The sequence below is a fragment of the Ochotona princeps genome, chromosome 4 (assembly GCF_030435755.1).
Source record: "Ochotona princeps isolate mOchPri1 chromosome 4, mOchPri1.hap1, whole genome shotgun sequence".
NCBI classification, from domain to species: domain Eukaryota; kingdom Metazoa; phylum Chordata; class Mammalia; order Lagomorpha; family Ochotonidae; genus Ochotona; species Ochotona princeps.
Genome location: NC_080835.1, coordinates 55190573 through 55209454, shown reverse-complemented (window position 1 = coordinate 55209454; position 18882 = coordinate 55190573). Strand labels below are relative to the sequence as shown.

The following is an 18882-nucleotide window of genomic DNA, read 5'->3' as shown; positions in this document are numbered from 1 at the left end:
AATTCTGCTAATTTGAGGGTCAGTGCTGGAAAGGACTGAGGGGGTTTGTAAAGTCCCTTCGTTTTATGAAAGATGAAGATGGCTCGGAGCATGAGCACAGTCTCATGAGCACAGCTGCTTGCAGACATAACAGAGGGGAGCTTCTGGGGTCAGCAGTCTGGGTTGGCATTAGGAAGGAAGGCCAGAAGGGAAGGCACTACATTTTGTTTGCTTATTCTCGCTGCCTTCGTTCTCTAGCTGAGTCTTGACACATAGAGCTGAGCATGAATACAGAAAAAATCTATCTCAGGACAGTAACTTGGCCGCCCTCAGGGATGGATGGACTCTTAGCCATCAGAAAGCTATTGGATATCCTCATGTGTTAACCAGCTATGATTGTCTTGTACTTGCTGCGGCATCTTGCATTCTGTACGCTGTGGCGTTGTTACCACAGTAAGCTCTGAGGTGGCAGCAGCTTGGTCTTAGGAAGCATGTACCCTCTTTAGTGCCTGCAGTGCCATGTATGTAGCCAGACATGGCTGATTCCCTGGCTTCAAGTGCCTTCTCTTTCCAGAAGACAAACTTGAATCTGCGCCTTCATTTTCCAGTCTCCTTGCCTCTGAATTGTGTTTTTCATGAAATACTTGTGTTGCCTCCTAACAAAAGATATACAGCAGGAATTGGGTGGTCCTCTTTTGTGGTTGGTCTTTCTGGAATTTGAAGGGAGGAACATATTTATTTTCACATACTTCTGGTCTACATTGTCCTATCTGTTGGAGGCTCTGTCCTGATTTCCATGTTTAAAACTGTTCCTTGAGCACTTGATAACTTTTTCATAGTTCTTAACCTCGCCTTCCACCTTAGATTTGGGATTATGTTACTCTTTTTGCTACTGTCTTGGACTGTAAGCTCCTAGCGGACAAGGGCTGGGGGAATGTATTCATGTATTCTACTGGAAAGTACAGTTACTGTCCTGGAGTTGCTAATGATAATTTAGTGAATCAAATAGCAACGCCATTTTCTGTTTTCAGTCTTACAAAGGAAGCCTGCCTAGACACAGGGTTTAGTTGAGGAAATATTAGCAACTATGAATTTCAGTGGAGGATATTTTGGAGAAATTTTAGGGCAGAGGCAAAGTTGGGGAGGAAGTTACTAGTTTTTTTGAGGTACTTCCAACCCTGGTGTGAGTAATCAGCTCTTTGTTACTGATTGTGCTGAGTGTGTCCCAGGCACTTGCAAAATCTGTGAGATTTTTATTTATGTTCACAAACCTATCCCCTTCATTGCTCTTACATTTGATATCACCCATACTGCAAGTTCAAGTCACCTGCTTTTCTTTTTGTAACTCCCATGTCGAGTCTCAGCTAAGTCCTGTCGGTTCTACCTCAACAGTCTTTACGTCCCACCTTACCTAGGCTAGGTAATTTCAATAGGCTGTCACCTACACTTTACCTCTTGGTCCAGGTCTGATCATGTATCCCACATGTGTTCTATCTCCTCTACTAGACTATAAGCTCCCGATGGGCAGGATCTGGGTCTGAGACGTTTTTGTACCTCCCATAACGTCTTACCAATAAATATTTCTTGAATGAACAAATAAAAAAAAAAAAAGAAATACAATGTGTATAGTTCAACTGTCAAGTCTTAGAAACAATAGGGGGGCACCTGGTCTTAACATTTCTTTTTTCTTTTTCCTTACATTTTTTGAAATCCTAGAATCCATTTTCCAATCTAACAGGAGAGATAATGCAATTGACTCTCAGTGAATACATTTGTTTCATGAATAAATGGGCTTAATTAGTTACACTCAAAAGAAAAAAAATGTACTTATTTTGGTTAAGTATCAAGAAATATTCAATTAATACAAAAAACACTCTAAACCATTGCCAGTAACTGACGGAAACTGCCAATTTGCCATATTCATGTTCACAACATGCTAAATATACTCTGCTATTACTTCATCCATGGAATGCCTACATGCCTAGAACAGAGAATCTTCACCATCTCTTGCCGTGGGATAGTTTAGGGTGACTACAAATATTATTTTGATTTTTTTTGTGTTATTTAGTTATGAGGAAAGTGTATGGTAAGCAGTCCATTTGATGGTTTACTAATTTCCTCGTTGTTGAGAAGTCCGAGTTGATTATGTATTTAATATGATAACCATTTGTGTGCTGTGAATTGCATTAAGAGTTATGTAGGGCAGAGTTGATGCTTACTAAATGTACAAAATGGATTGATGAGATTAGCCAGTTAAATCTTTTCACCAGTAAGGCACTCAACAGCCCATGAGATATTTATTAAAAATGTCAAGTAAATCCTCTTATTTTTGTATCATAGTGTCAAATAGCAGTAAAACAAACATGTTAAGATCCTACTGCTATGTTTCACTGTAAAATTTACCTTTGTTAAAACTTGCTTCTGTTCAAGTTTGTTGAGACCGCACGTAAAAGTATCCTAATATTACTTTGGCTGGTATTTTCTAATTACTGTATAATATTTTGGGAATGCAAATTTCATTTGAATTCAACTACAGTTAAGCATGTGCCGTTTGTTTTTCTTACTCAGGTTTTGTAATTTGATGGAATGTTTTTATCACAATTTAATAAATGTTTGCTTTATTTAAAAAAAAAACAGTCAAAACTGTCCAAATAAAATGCTGTAATAAATCCAAATGATGAAATACCATACAGCCATTTAAAGTGATAGTCAAATGTCTTCAGTGGTATTGGAAAAATACTATGTGATATTATACAGCAAAGCAGGACACGTAGCTATGCTGTCCAAAGCTGACCCCATCAGTAACTGGTTCCTGGCTGCTGGAGCTTGAAAGCTTGAAATGTAACCAGACTAACTTGCGGGGTGCAGCAAGTATAGATTTATAAGGTGTAGCAGGAAACAAGGGAATCCAAACTATCTTACTAGTAATTTTTAAAATGCTGATCACAGGTGAATAAGATATTTTAGATATACAATGTGGATTTAGTTTGGGTTAGTAAGACATGCTATTAAAATGGACTCATTTGTTACCTTTAGCCTTTCCGTAATGGGGCTGCCAGAAATATTGGAATTTGTATACATGATCACACTGTGCTTCTTTTGAACAGCCCTGGTGTGGATGATCTGAGCTCAGGTAAGAAACATCCAGGAAGCTGACAACAAGTGTTCCTGTCCCTGGATTGTGGGGGCGACTGGTTTCCCCTTTTTGGCACGCTTCTTCCATTTTGAAACGTTTTTCATTGAACTTATGTGATTGTATAAGTACAAGGTGCAAAGAGAGATGCACGTGCCACAAATGAAAACAAAGAGAAAAGTGATTCTGATTTGGTGCTGGAGGTGGAGAGTAGTGGCCGGGGACGGCCACAGGCTCTGGCACGGTGGCAGAGAGCGAGTACATGGAGGATGTTGGCCAGCTGTTCTCCATCCCAACTGGAGACAGCAAAAAGCGGAAATGGGTGTTGACGGCAGGAGGGGGCCTGGAAGTTCAATAGAGGGAAGAATTTCCTGAAGTGAGGGTGTTTAAACTGTGGAATGAGTTGTGGGAGAAGCCTGGTCCCCCAAGGTCTTTAAAAATCCTGTAGATACCCACATGCCTGGTGCGTTCCTGTTTTGAGGCAAGGAGATGGCTCATCAAGGTTCCTTCTAAAATAGCCGTCGTGGCATCCAAACGCCAGTAAAGCTCTTTTTGCACATTTATTTCAGGAGAAGCTTCCCTTTTTGCACCGGGGCTGCCCGCCTGCAAGAGCCACTCTCCCAGGCCAGCCTATTGCTGTGGCCCTCTAGACGCCTCAGAGACAATGTCACTTGACCTCAATTGAAAACCTAGTATCTGCCAGACAACATGTTTTTTTTTTTTTAAAGTCCCTCAAAGGTCATCTGATAGAACTCAGTTCTGAATTCATCTTAAGCATGGTGCAGAGAAGGAAAGAGAAGATTTTATAAAGCGAGGCTTGTAGAATTTCTGGTTTCTGCCTCATTTCAAAGACAAACGGTTTGGCTTAAAAGCAGAACTACCTAATTCACCACTCTAACTTTAAAGAAAGTAGACTATCTCACTTATATTCTAGATTTACTTACTTGTGGCAGGTGTTGTGATTCAGTGGATTAAGCTACTATTTATGATGCCAGCATCCCATATCAAAGTGCTAGTTCACTTCCAGGTTGCTCCACTTTTGATGCAAGCTCCTTGTTAGAGTATATGGGAAGGCAACAGATAGCCCAATTTCCTGGGGTCCTGTCAGCCACTTGGGAGACCTGAATAAAACTCCTGGCTTCAGTCTGGTCTAGTCCTAGCTTTTGTGGCCGTCTGGAGAGTAAACCAGTAGATGGATTCTTTCCTTCCCTCCCTCTCTCTCCATGTTACCTTGTCTTTCAAATAATACATAAATATATCTTAAAAATTCCTCCTTTAAATGCACCAACATTTTTAGATACTTTCGTTTTCTATTCTATCTAAATACATTAGATCTGATTATTTCTACTTACAAAGATGAAGGGAATACTGGATTGGAATGACTAGGTCAGCAGATTTGGACTTTTTACCATACTGTGAGATGACCTTCTGTGAAGCCACCAGGGGTTTCCCACACTAATCACACAATTTACTAAATAGCTGAGGCTGCTTCTCAGGCCCGGTTCTCATGACAGGCACGAAGACCAATTCCGTCTCCAAAGCAGTCCACGTGGCCCTTAGGAACATGTAAGCCAGCTCAATGCTGACCTCCATCACTGCAGCAGACTGTCCACTGACTATGGAACTCGGGCCCCCAAATTCCAAGTGTGAGAAAGAGAGGGTGGACAATGCACAGGAAAACTTTTTGCAAGTCATGTCCTTCAAAATATTTAATTTGTCTTATCTATTCATTTAGGTGATAAACTAAACAACTGTCAACTGGGCAAAGGAAGGGCAAATCTCACACTTGGATTCTTCCTCCATCTTTTGAATGGTGCTACCAGCAGAGGAGACACAAAACGAATGAATTGTCAAATGCATAATATTCAATGCTATGTTGTATATTTCTTTTTAGTTTATAAACCATGTTGACAGACATTATCTCATTTGTTCCACACAACTATGCTTGGGAAATTGGGCTGGGGTTAACTTTATTTAAAATACGGATACTCAAGAATTATTTGTGAAAATTCAGTTAAAAGCTGAAATTGGAATCTAGATTTTCTTACAAAAAATTTTTTTAGCCCACATTATCTGAATCCCAAATGCAGTGCCCCTTCCTTTGCAATGCACTGCTCTACGAAGGTTAGAGTTTTAGCTTTATAACTGATAGCGTAAACTTAGCATAAAACCTTCAGTGACTAAGACAGGCCAGGCCAGATGGCTTTGATATCCTGCTTTTATCATATCTCTTTCTGAATAAAGAACATTTCATTCAAGGAAGACGAATCCTATGGGCAAACATGTTAGGACACTGTCCAACTCATGAGTTTCTTCTTCAGTTTTCTTGTTTCCTAAGCAAGAGCTGAAATACATTATCATTTTTGGTTTTTCCCTCTTACATTCTTCACCAAGTTTTATAACTTAGTTTCCTGAATTTCTGAGGTAAGAAGGTTCCCTCGAGAGCTGCTGCTATGAGCGCAGTGTCACCTCTCCAGGGCCCTGGATTTCACCTTGGTGGCTTCCCTTCAGGAGGTAACAGGTGTTGGAACACAGGTGGCTCAGAGCTAGGAGGGCAGGCAAGGAGCAGAACGACCACAAACACAGAAGGCCTCATGACACGGCAGAAAGAACACAGGGGGACCCAAAGTGAGACAGCGGGGCGTCCAGTCTCCTACTTTCTATCATGGCATCTTGGCAATTACTTCATGCTTTCTGGAGTCTGGGTTTTCTGACCACTACAGTAGTGACTCTTGCCCTACTTCCTTCACAGGGTCGTGGCAAGCTGAATATAGAAAGTTTCAAAATTAAGAGTTCTGTTTTTGTTTTTAAGCACAACTTCTAACTATGAGTGAGAACTGGCTAAGGTGGCAGGGATCAAATAAAGATCATAGGCAAACAGATTTCTAGCAGACTTATCTCTAAGGCTTCAGAAAGTCTTATCAAAAGACTTGGGGAAAGTGAGAAGGAGATGGTGAATATTTGGTACCACTAATGTACGAGAGGGCAGGAGTCTTCATTTTAAAATATTAAAGAACCATATTCTATGCTTATTTTATAGATGATTATATATTTTAAAGGAAAAACAAAGTAACTACAATAAAGAATGGATTTAACCTAAAACAGAGGTCATGACTACGATCCGTTTGTAAAGACTTTATTTATATGATTTTTATTTTATTTGAAAGGCAGAGAAAATGGGGGTGGGGAGAGGCAGAGAGAGACAGAGAGAGAGAGAGAGAGAATGAATTTTTCATCCACTGGGTGACTCCCCAAAAGTCCACAGTGGCATAGGCTGGGCCAGGCACTGGGCCAGCCCAGAACAAGAACTCAACTCGAGTACTTCATATGGGTGGTAGGGACTCACCCACTGAGTCTTTCACCTGCTGCCTCCCAGGGTATGCACTGGAAGCAGTAACTGGAAGGGGAGTTGGGACTTGCAAGTATCCCAAGGGGATTCTCAACCACTGCACCAAACATCTGGCCCAGCTAGCATTTCCTGAGTCAATATGCCAGGCAGTATGCTGGGTACTCGAATGTTTGGTCCCCACAGCCACACTAACAGGTGGGCATTATTCTCATTTGATCAATCCAAGGGTTGAGGCAGTTTCAATATGCTGCAGGTTACAGACAGTCAATATTGGTATTCAGGTTGTTATTCTGAATTGCTAGTGCTTCTTCCACTGAGCGGGGCTACTGTGTCTTAACCTATTCTGTCAAATCCTTGCATGCCCAAATCCTTGCACTCCAGGTCTACTCAAATGCTGTCTCCTAAGGGCAGGCTTGTTGATACCTCTCACATTAGCAAGTAATTATACTGTGTACTTTCTACTTTTTATTATATATTTTTGTTCGTATTCCATGAAGCATATCACCAATTTATTTCCCAAGTGTAGGCTGGGGGCACAGCAGAGATGAGTACGATGTGGTCCCCAGTCCCCTGTAGCTCAGGAGGCTGGTGGGAGAAGTGACCCTAAGCTATTGAGGGTACATGTGTGGACCTCTGTGTGCCATGGTGCCTGTGAATGAGTAAGGTTGGGTATGGGCTGGCTATTGGAATGAGAACAACATTTGAACGGGGTAAAAAAGGAGCAGCCATTCTAGTGAGTGGGAACTTGACAGGTACGAACTGGGGTCAGAAAAGAGGGGGTTAGTTGAGGTGGGCGGAAGAGTGGTGGGGAGACACAGTGGAGGCCCTGGAGACTATTGCACAGTTCATCCACAGAAACCATCACACATGATCTCGCCAGCTCAGCTCTAACCTCATCGGCCCCCTGCCAGCCATCAACCAGCAGCCTGTGTGCACATGCTTGCCTGCTCATCACTCAGCAGCAGCAGCAGTGGTCGGTGTGTGCACTTCAGTTTGAATCGCAGACCACTTTGCAGCGAGCAGTGAGAAAAAGAGAGAAGGATGGAATGTATAAGGGCTGTGCCAGTGACTTTTCCCTATCCAAGAGCATAGGTTCTAGACTGTAATTCTGCCTTTCAAGATTGTGCTGCTTGGCAACTATGGGCACTCCTTTTGTAAAGAGCTGGCATAAGTCACTGAGAACTGGGTCCCCAGCGACTGTGTTCAGGAGGAAAACCAGGGCGTTTTAGGATTAATCAGGTAGATGCTTCTGTAATGTGAAAGAAAATACAAGTCATTACATTTAAAGAATTTTTTTTTTATCACAGTCTTGTCTCTATAGAACAAAGGAAGTTATAACGGACTTTGAAGCTCACGGTAGGCAGTCACTCAGGGAGTGCCTGATCCTTGGGCAGCTGGAAGTCCAGACACAAAAAGCACAGCAATCTGCTTCTGCAGGGGCCCGTGCAGGAGTGCTAACCATTGCAGGAAAAATGCAAGTGGCTTTTTTTTTTTTTTTTTTTTTTTTTTTTTAGGAAAGATGTAAGCACTTCCCTGAGGAGTCTGAGTTTTTTTACCCTTTGCCCTAAGGAGCAGGGTCTTGGCAGGTAATTCCTCCATCCAGGGCTATTCTGGGAAACCCTCATGTTTCCTCTGGGACTGAAAGTGCTTCATTGGCTTTGTTTGGGTTTGCAACTTGCAAGGCTTCCTGCAGCGGTCTTCCCTTTGCAATAGTGTGTTGCATTCTTACTGCAGCCCTCTGGCAGGCGATTTTTCATTAGAGTAACATAAAGTGGCACAGGATTGTTCAATCCCTGCTAATGTGCTTGGCACAGCTGGCACAGAGGGGCCCTCCACAAATGGATAGGTATGGAGCTCAAGTTTCATTGCTACAAGTTCACAGGTCAGCCATGCGTGGAAAGTCAGTCAATTTCTCTACCTCAGGAACTGAGAGGTGCTGGAGACGATAATCTTCTAAGAGAAGAAGGACAGTTAGGTAAATATTTTGGGTGTATTTTGTATAGAAATTTCAGAAGAATCAAATCTCTAAGTCTCTAAGCAATCTGTTTTGTTTCTTCTTTTTTTAAATTTGCTTATTTTTATTGGAAAGGCAGATTAGATTTATGGAGAGAAGGAGACAAAGATCCTTCATCAGCTGGCTCACTCCTCATATGGCTGCAATGAGGCTGAGCTGATCCAAAGCTAGGAGCTAGAAGCCTCTTCTGGTTTTCTCACATGGGTGCAGGGTCCCAAGGCCTTGGGCTGTCCTCTACTGCTCTCCTAGTCCACAAACAGGCAGCTAGATGGGTAGTGGAGCAGCTGGGACACAAACCAGCACCCATACTGGATCCTGGGGCTTACAAGGTGAGGATTTAGCCATTGAGCCATGGCACCAGGTCCAGCAATTTGTTTCTAATCCTACATTCCCTCACTAATTTGGTATTTGTAATTTTGTTTTCTTTTTCTGTTAGGGCTTGATTATGTCATGCCAATTTGATGCTTTGGAGACTTGATGACTGGAGGAGAAAGGTGGGACCTATGGGAAATGCTTGCGTCACAAAGCACTGGGGAACATCCAGTCCAGAGGCTGCATAAGGCCCAGAAGATTATTTGGTCTGGGCCTGCTAAGGCAACCAAAGACTAATTCAATGAATCAATGAGTCTACAGCAGGTTACTTTTTGAGGCAATAATTTTGCATGGCCAATGAATAATGCTTTAAAATAAAATTCCCAATGGCTCTTGACAGAAAACAGGCTCCCCACCCTTTTGTCCATTCAATTGTGAATGCATGGATGAGTTCTTGTGAGCATAGCCTGCCTGCTTGGTGTTACCAGATCACCCTCTGCCATGTTACAAGGCAGAAAGAAAGGCTTCACCAGAGCTGGGCAGATGCTAGTGCCAGGCTCTTGGAGTTCTGGTCTTCACAAGTATGAGCACAATGAGCTTTGTTTTATTGTGACTCACCCAATTTCAGGTGGTTTGTGAAAGCAAGTACCAAACTGTTCAAGTTCTAGAAACCACACAATCAAATTCTTCACATTCTTAAAACAGCTTCTTAGTCAGGTGAGGTGGTCTACCCTTTGCCAACAAAGCTGCTGGGTCTTTGCTTACACGGTTCACTCTCCACAGGGTGGGGAGGGTGGCGGTGGGGAGGCAACAGAGAGCTAGCCCATTGCAGACAGAGGGAGCAGTGTTAGGACTGATATGGGAGCCCGCTTGTGCTGCAAACACACTGAAGAGTCGTGTGGCAACGGTGCCTGCCACTTCTGAGAGTGGTGTCTGATGAGGTAGGGCCCTGGTAGGTCATGAAAAGATACTGTATTCTAGCCAGTGAAGATGCTGAGGTCAAGATATATTCAATGTTTAAAAAGATCCCTCTGGTCGTTCTGGAGACTCAACAGTGGTGGGATGAGAGTGGTATCAGGGACACAGGTATGCTGGCACGGCTGTCTGGGTCAGAAAGGTGGCAGCTCAGATGAGGGTAGTAATAGTATATGGTGGGACATGGTCAGGCAAATGTGCATTTTGCAGGTGGAAATGATAGATTCACTGAAGTATTAGAGATTGAACCTGGCAGGGGACTAGTATTGTGGTGCAAGCTAACCCTTATGACATAAACATCCCTTATCAGAGTGCTGGTTCCAGGCCTAGCTGCTCCATTTCAGATCTAGCTCCCTGCTAACGATGCACCTGGGAGGTGGCAGAAGATGGGCCCAGCACTTACATCTGTGCCATCCACTTTGGAGATCTGGATGGAGTTCCTGGCTTCCTTCTGGTCCAGCTCCAGCCACTGTGGTCATTTGGGCAGTGAACCAGCAGATAGATGGAAGATCTTTCTCCTCCCACCCCCACCCCCATCACTCTGCCTTTCAAATAAATAAAATCAATCTAAAAAAAAAAAGGGGAGGGGGAATCTGTTAGAAATGGAAGCAAAAAATTAGAGAAGGAAGGCTGGTCTCCCCACGTGAACTGCTGAGTGAATAGTGTCACTGGGGAGAGGAAGAGGAGGAAGAGCTGCTTCTGGCATTCCGGGGCAGCGACAGCCAGGTAGGCTTCCGCCGATCCAGAGTTTGCAGGCGAGGTTTAGACTGAAACAGAACCTCAGGAGGTCCACACATGGAGTTGGTATCTTTCACAACTATAGGACAGGGAGAGAATACATGGGAAGAGAGGAGAGAAGAGAGGAGAGGCCCCAAAGTAGCCCCATGAAGAATTCTAGAATCTAATGGTTCAGTAATGGAGGAGGATCATGCAAACCAGAGGAGAGCAGCCATCAGAGGAGAACAAGAAGAGGGTGGGTAGTAATGGAAGCAAAGAAAGGAGAATATCCCAGGAAGACAGGGGTGGTCGGCAAGGTCAGAGGCCACACAGAGTTCGGCAGCACCCAGGTAGCCCACAGGACTCCCATTATGCTGACAGAACTGGAAATACACTGAAGTGCATTGGAACTTCAGAACTCGGAAAATAGGACATAAATAGGCTTGCAGGAACTATTGAAGTTAACTCAGAAGTTAAAAATCGACACACTCTACCTCAGCCAAAGTCACACGAGGTTTTTGGCTAACAAGTTCTATCAGACTTTCAAGAGAGCGCTAACTCCTGTCTCATATAAACTGTTTCAGAGAGCCGCGGAGACGGGGAACATTCTCTATTTTATGAGGCTGTCATAACCTCATCATGTTTGGTTATGTTATAACCAAAATCAGACAAGGGTTTTATGAGAAACAAAAATTATAGGCCAGTCTCATTTCAGTTCACAGATGCAGACAATCTTAAAAATTAGCAAATCAAATCCAATAATGAAGGAAAAACAATACATCACGGCTAAGTAGAGTTAACCCTGGGAGGCAGATGGCTGAACATTAGAGAAGGTAGGAAGCACATGGAGTGTGGGCGCCGAGGGCGGCGGCCTTGGAGAAACAGCGCTGGTGCTCTCTGCTCCCATTCGCTCCCGGAGGAGGGACTCTCCTGACAGATGGCTTTCAAGGGCAAGCCCAACAGACGGCCAGGATGCTTGGCGCAGCCCTCGCCTGGTTTCCTGCGGAGGAGGCCTGGCCCTCAGCGGTATGGCTAAGGGGCTGCCTCTGTGCGGACGAGCCGTTGCATCTCCCGTTCCCATCGCAGGGATGAGGAGGATGTTTAATGTTGAGTGATGTCTTTGCAAGTCACTTTATTACAGATCTAAAGCCACATCTTCTAAGCAGTTTTATCAGCAATAAAGCTGACATTTTGATTTGTTTTAGGCTGTCTCTTGTTTCCTCTCCCTCAAATGCTTCCAAATGTTGGGGGAAAAGGGGTTGTTAGTTATTGGGCATCCTCAAACGAGACTTACAGAAATGTTACTTGTAGTAACTAGGAATTCAGCTCCAGCCCATGGACAGACCCACCTGACAATGGAAACAGATCTGCGTACAGAAGGGAACTTGGGAAGTAGGGGTACTCAAGAAGCCGGCAGAAAATGGCATGCAAACCTAAGGTTTTTTTTTTTTTCTTTTTCTGGTGCAAAAGGTTCTGAAAAATCTTTGCATCATTTTTCCACAAGACACATTTTCCATGAACTCTTTGAAGTACCCTTGGCATGAAAGAGATGGCATCACCACTTGTGGAGAAAAGACAGGCCTTTCACTAGCTTAGGGACCACTTGCTATCTGCACTGAGAAAATGCATTTGGCTAAACCAGGCGGTGCTGTGAGCTGCCTCTTTTCCATTATGTGGGGATATTTGCCATCTGTGTGGAACACTTCTCATGAATTATATGCCTTGTTCCAGTTGGACCACAAAGCCCTCAAGGGCAGGGTCTGAGTCCACGACCTGTGGTTCCTCTCCAGAGAGCCCATCACAGGGCTTTACGCAGATGTGATGTGAATGCATGTCTGCTAGATCACTTTCATTATTATCACTATTAGTGCTGTCCTTTTGCATTAACACTCAATTCCTCAAGGTCCTGAAGGCCATATCGGCATCAAGTTCTGGTAATTATTTTGATATTCTGAGTATAATTCTTTAAACAATTTGTTTGCTTAATAGCAATCCTATATAAAACTGGCTGTCTGGTGGCCAGTGTTGTGGTGTAGTGGGTAAAAGCCACTGTCTGCAATTTGGGCATCCCATGTGGGTGCCGGCTTAAGTCCTTTTTTCTCTTTTTTTTATTTTTATTTTTATTATTTTTTTTCTTTAATATTCATTTATTCATTAATTACATTGCATTACATGACACAATTTCATAGGTACTGGGATTTCCCCCCCTTCACCCCAAACCCTTCCCCCATCATGAATTCCTTCATCTTGATGCATAACCGGCTTAAGTCCTGACTGCTCTGTTTCTGATCCAGTTCCCTGCTAATGCACTTGGGAAAGCAACAGAAGATCACTCAAGTGCTGGGCGCCCTGTACCCATGTGGGCGATCCAGATAAAGTTCCTGGTTCCCATCTGGCATAGCCCGAGCCATTGCAGCCATTAGGCTAGTGGATGGATGACCTCTCTCTTAGTCTCTCTCTCTTTCTGTGTAATTCTAAGTTTCAAATAAATAAATCTTTAAAAAAAATAAATAAGATCTAACATCTGCAATTTGTCATTTTGAAGATCACATGGGATCAAAACCAAAAGTCAAAGTAAAGACTGACCATCAAAATCACTTGCTTATCACTTGCTACCTACGGCACAGAAAAAAGGGAAGCAATATTGCACCTCTCTCCCCCAAAATAGTTTTTTTTTTTCTTTTTAAAAATTGATTTGAACAGCAGTTAAAAAGCTTCTTGAGTTTCTTCCAACATCTTCCATGTGGGTGCAGAGGCCCAAGCAGTTGGGTCATCCTGTACTGCTTTCCCAACATATTAGTAGCGAGTTGGATTGGAAGTGGAGCTATATCCACAGGGAATGCCAGTACTGCAGTTAGTGGCCTAACCCACTCTGACACAATGCCAGCTCCCATCAAATAGTTTTTCTGTTTAACATCATTTTCATAACAACCAAGTGGGAGGAACAGGACAGAATTACTGCGGAGAAACCCATGTTTTAGAAACGAGGACTTTAGGCCCACCACAATGGCTCAATGGCTAAATCCTCACCTAGTATGTGCTGCGATCCCATGTGGCCACCAGTTCAGCTGCTCCACTTCCCAACCAGCTCCCTGCCTGTGGCCTGGGAAAGCATTAGAGGGTGGCCCAAAGCCTTGGAATCCTTCGTTCACGTGGTAGACATGGAAGCTCCTGGCTTCTGGCTTCAGATTAGCTTAGCTCTGGGCAATGCTGCCACTTGGGGAGTGAACCAGCTTATGGAGGGTCTTTCTATCTCTGTAAATCTATCTTTTCAATAAAAAGAAATAAATTTTAAAAGGAAGGAAGGAAGGAAGGAAGAAAGGAAGGAAGGAAGGAAAAGAGGACTTCAAACCCCACAGCAGATTAGAATTGGGATAAGAAGCTAATGCCCCCAGAGGAGGCCGTGCTACTCCTGCCAGTTGTCTAACTCTAATGGACTGATTTCCACTCATATCACATGGCTTGGTAAGTTAATGCCATCACCCAAATATTCAAGAACTAAGTGGCCAGAATTAATAGCATTTTCTTTATTTTTAAGTTAACTGAATCAGTCGAGCGGTTCGGTTGCCAACTGAATCAGCCTCTCCTCTCCTCTCCTCTTTGTCAAAGGGTCATGCATATATACGTGTGCGTGTGTGTGTGTGTATGAAAGGCAGAGTAAGAGAGAAAGGGAGTAGAGGGGGAGAGAGAAAAAGAGAGGTAGGGAAGGAGAGAGAGAGAGAGAAAAAAAAATCTTGATCTATTGGTTCCCCATACAAATGGCCAAGGTTGGGCTAGGCCGAAGCCAGGAATCCGGGTCTCCCACATAGGTGGCAGTGACACAAACACTTGTGTCAACACCTGCTGTTTCTCAGGACGCATTTAACAGGCAAGCTGCAGCAGAGAGCTGCATTAGAAGTAGAGGAACCATGAGTAAAACCAACACTCAGGTATCGGATGTAGGTATCCCAAGCATTAGCTAAACCAACACCTGCTATGACGTATCTATCTTAGCAAAGTACTGCTTGCTCATGGTATAACACGCACTGACATCAAATATGAGAAACAGTGTAGATTGCATCTCTCGGTCTTGGACGAGGTTCTGGCAGCTTGAACTACCTCCTGTCTGCTTCCCTCCCTTAATGCTCACACTCACTTGGCTTTGATTTTCATTCCATAGTCAGGTCCTCCATTTGTTCTTTGGGGAGCCCTTGGGCTCTGCATCTCCTATTTTGGCAGTCTCCCTGTCTGTCTCAGCCATTCACTCAAGGACTGCCTGCTGAGACAGCTCCTCCCTATTCACATGACATCCTCTTCGCCTCCCCCTTAGCCAGACTGGAGTTTAGATCTACCCAAGCATGATGGCTGCCTTTCCCTTTCTTCTCAGATGTCTCATTTCAGAGAAACCTGAGGAGGCAGGAGTGGAGCAAGGTGGAAGTCAGGGAGGTTTTTCAGTTATTAATCCCATGATGGTTTCTGGTTATTAGAGGTAAAGGTACTCACCACCTGACCATTAGTCCATGTTCCATGAAGTTTTTCAGGTTAGGAAGGGTTTGCCTCAAGTCTGGAGTCCCTAGTCCATGTTGGTATCTTAGCTGCAAAGGTAGAAGAAAATAATTAAAAGAAAATTTGGCAGATTCTAGATAATTCTTCAGGAAAATGAACCACTAAACAAATGAATTATTGAATACAGAAATAAGAAATGGAAATGTATGATCTGGATATCAATCACCCTGTTGGGAGGGAATTTAAAAGTGGTCACCTTGTCTGTCTCCTTTGCTTCTTAAAAATAGATAAGCCTCACAGTGGTCAATTGTGGAGCCAGGATATTTCCAAGACTCCCGTATTTTAGTCTTCTTTTCTACTCCCAGGCCCCAGGAAGGCTTGCTAATCCAATTCCAAGGACACAGGCACTAAGCCCAGTGTTTCAGTTTAGATCCTGGCAGCCTTGCTTCCTTTGTACTTGTGTCAACATGGCAAGGACCATCTTGGATTCATCTGTGATTCTAATGGTGTCTGGCACAGGGCTGGGGCTCAGCCAGTGTTTATCAAACAAATAAACAGCAAGGTATTTTTGACAGAGGCCACGTCTGTGTTTGTCTTGCATCTCTAACTCCTCCTTGTCCAGAACCAGAGCACATGGCTAGAGCACTTGTATGAGGAGACTACTGGCTTGTGGCTGCAGCAGTCCTTGGTTGGGTTTGTTTCTGCCAAAAGTGATTTTCTCAGATGAAGCATCCTTCTGTGCACCTTGGACGATCTGCTGAGTGCTTTTCATCTCCCTCCTTTCAGTCTCTGAATGTCAACCACAATGGACAGTGGGGGCAAGTGGCTGTCCACATTCGTACACATCCTCAGCTGCACACCAGCTACACAGAGTACAGCAGCACATCCCGGCCAGACTGGTTTTCCAATGGCCTAGTCACATGATGGAAGTGTGTAAACTTGATAAACCCCATGTTCTGGCATGTAAATGCTAAGGGTATCAGTCTTTTGGCTTCTATGTTTTAACATGAAAATTCAGGAATGGCTAAGCCAAGGTTTTTAATATTTTCCTTTGTTAAAAACCAAAACCGGGGTAGGTGTCTGGTGCAGAAATTAAGATGCTATTTGGGATGCCTGCATCACATGTTGCTGTACTGCACTAAGTTCAAGTCCTGGCTCAGCTCTGGTTGCAGTTTCCTGCTGACATCACCCAGGGAGGCAGCAGACTGCTCAACTGCTTGGTTAAACTAAAAGGTATCTTGGACTTTACTTAAGTCAATATATATTTTTTAAAGATTTATTTGTATTGGAAAGGCAGATATACAAAGAGGACAGAAACAGAGAGGAAGATTTTCTGTCCACCAATTGTCCATTAGGTGGCCAAAATGGCCGGAGCTGAGTTGAGCTGAACTGAGCTGATCTGAAGCCAGGAGTCAGGAGCTTCTTCCAGGTCTCCCACATGGGTGCAGGGCTGTAAGGCTTTGGGCAGTCCTCCATTGCTTTCCCAGGCCACAAGCAGGAAGCTGGATGCGAAGCAGAGCTGCTGGGATTAGAACCACGCCTATACGGGATCCTGGCTAGTGCAAGGCAAGGACTTTAGTTGCTAGGCTACCACAGCAGGCCCAACCTTTGCTTTTTACAAATGAGGAAACTAAAATCAGAAAGAGGAAGTAGATTCTCTTGGGGCCACATGATCCAGATATTGTCCGTGACAGGCACCTTTTTAGGAGCCATGACACTCTACCAGCTTCCCCAAAGTCTGGGCAAAAAGCTGGCAATGGTACTTGAGAAGACAGAGGGAAAATACTTGTTTCCTGTTTCAAATTCAGCTTGATGATCTAAATCACCTCCCGAGATTTGCTGACCTTGAATTATAAGATCTACCCCATATTAAATGACATCATTCCTTGTATTAATATAAAAGCATTTTCCCCCCATACATTGATAAAAGTAAGATGGCTGATATCCCAATATGACATTCCTGAATTCATTGTTTCCATAAAAAAGTAAAATTGTTTACACATGGCATGGAAATTTCACCTGTGATTCATACTGAAAAATATTAAATATAAAAAAAACCCCATACTGAAATAACACCAAGCTATGTGTCTCCAAGCCAGTACACAGGCAACCGTCTGCCCCAGGCTCCACAATGGAAGGTGGGTGTTGAATTCTTTTCAGAGACCACAATGAAAATTTCTCTCCAAGTCTGATTTCAACCAAACCAAAAAAGGAAGATGTGAGATTTTCAAGCCTCCACCCAAGTCTTAACTCTTCATTTGCTGAATAGCACTCTTCTTGTTTTTTTCCCCCCTTTCTTTTTTTTCCCCTAGAACCCTAGGATTTTATAGCTTAAAGAGCTTTGGAGATCATCTTTCCAACCTTTTACAAATGAGGGAATGGTCAAAGAAAGCTAGTATCCTGCCCAGAGCCAGAGAGGTGGTAAGGGGACAACACCAAGGGGGCAACCTCCTGGTAACAGTTCCAAAATCTTTCTGTCATTCACTTAACACAGACAGAGAACACCACCACCCAAAGAATGGTGCACACAAAGCATGTACTAACTAATATTATTAGCAAAGCATGAGTAAACAAACAGCATTTCTCTGCTCTTCAGGAATATCATTTTTTAGTCACTTCTGATTTCCCTCTGTATTTCTACATGATACGCGTTGGTTAATATCTCTCATCCTCACCCTGATTTCAGATATGGCCTACTATTCTACTAGGAACCGGGAGAATTTGGTTCCTTTCCTCCTCTCCCACACAAGCATTCAATCCCCTCCTCCATATATCATTTAACTAATTTCCAAACGAAAATGTGAGAATTTGACCCTCTACCATATATATATATATATATATATATATATATATATATATATATATACACTTTCCTGGGTCTCACCCTCTAGTTTTACAAACCAATATTCAGCATCTGCCGCATTATACCTAAGTAAGTCATGGAATGCTTGTTTTTCTAGAAATGGTAACTGCCACTCTCCTCCCACCTGTCTCACTAGGTACTCCCTGAACTCTGACAGAATCCTGTAAGCTCCTCTCAATCTGATTCATTTATCATCTAACCTGCCAGTCCACACTGCCCTTAGAGATCTACTTCCCCAAGTCTGAATAAGTCACTCCACTTTTCTGGCTTTCCAGTTTTCTTCTTTATCAAATGAGGATGACAACTGTCTTGTAGAGCACTTGCAAAGTTTAAATATGATAAAGCATACAAGGTGTCAAAATCAGTATGTAGTACAGCTAAGTGCTCAATACATAATGTATTATAGAGAGAATGTATAGAAACACACATAGAGACTATATCATCACCAAGCATTGGGCCTTGGGCTGGACATAAAACTGGTGTTCACATCTTATGGAACTAAATAGTGTTTGTTTATCATCATATAAAAGTTAAGCTGCAGATGTGTAGACTTTGAAACTGTAAAGCTATCATATTATTTTCCAACAGTATTTACTCTTTCATTCTTAGTTTTTTGAAAAATATTAGATAATTTAACATTCCTTTACATCCTACTAACAGCTTTGAATCTGGGGTACAAGAGATTTTTTTTCTCAAAAAGGGTTTCATCATTGCTATCTTTTAATCATGGTTAGGAATCTAGTTATAATTAATAAATGTTAACAGTTTATGAACTCCCATGTCAGTCTGGCAGTGGCTGACTAAGCATATTAAAACTCATTGCTATTTTCTCTCAGTAACATGCAATGCCATGATTTTGGTTAGAAGGTATGATTAGAAAAAATATGAAAGATCACTTAAACCAAAACCAGTTTTCCTACCAGTGGCTTTTCTTCATCGCACACTTCATCTTAGCCAAAAGGCTAAGAAGCAATTCCTTCATCTCAAAACTCCAAGAACATTCTAATGCATAGTGAACAATTGTTTATAGCATTCCTACCAACTGTTTCAATTGC

The 18882-nt window shown here is 43.0% G+C and overlaps 1 protein-coding gene across 3 annotated transcripts in view; it reads right to left on the bottom strand.

Moving 5' to 3' along the window:
- UVRAG (UV radiation resistance associated) overlaps positions 1–18882 on the bottom strand; it is a 312534-nt gene that overhangs the window by 14069 nt on the left and 279583 nt on the right. The window contains exons 14-15 of one of the 3 annotated variants that reach the window (XM_058663602.1): positions 14962–15053; positions 5140–5658 (exon numbers count right to left, since the gene is read on the bottom strand). In XM_058663602.1, the coding sequence (XP_058519585.1) occupies positions 5601–5658; positions 14962–15053 (150 nt within the window). In that variant the 3' untranslated portion in view covers positions 5140–5600. Of the gene's footprint in view, positions 1–5139; positions 5659–7970; positions 8415–14961; positions 15054–18882 lie in introns of those variants that run through there. The other 2 variants (XM_058663603.1, XM_058663601.1) reach the window with 2 other exon arrangements.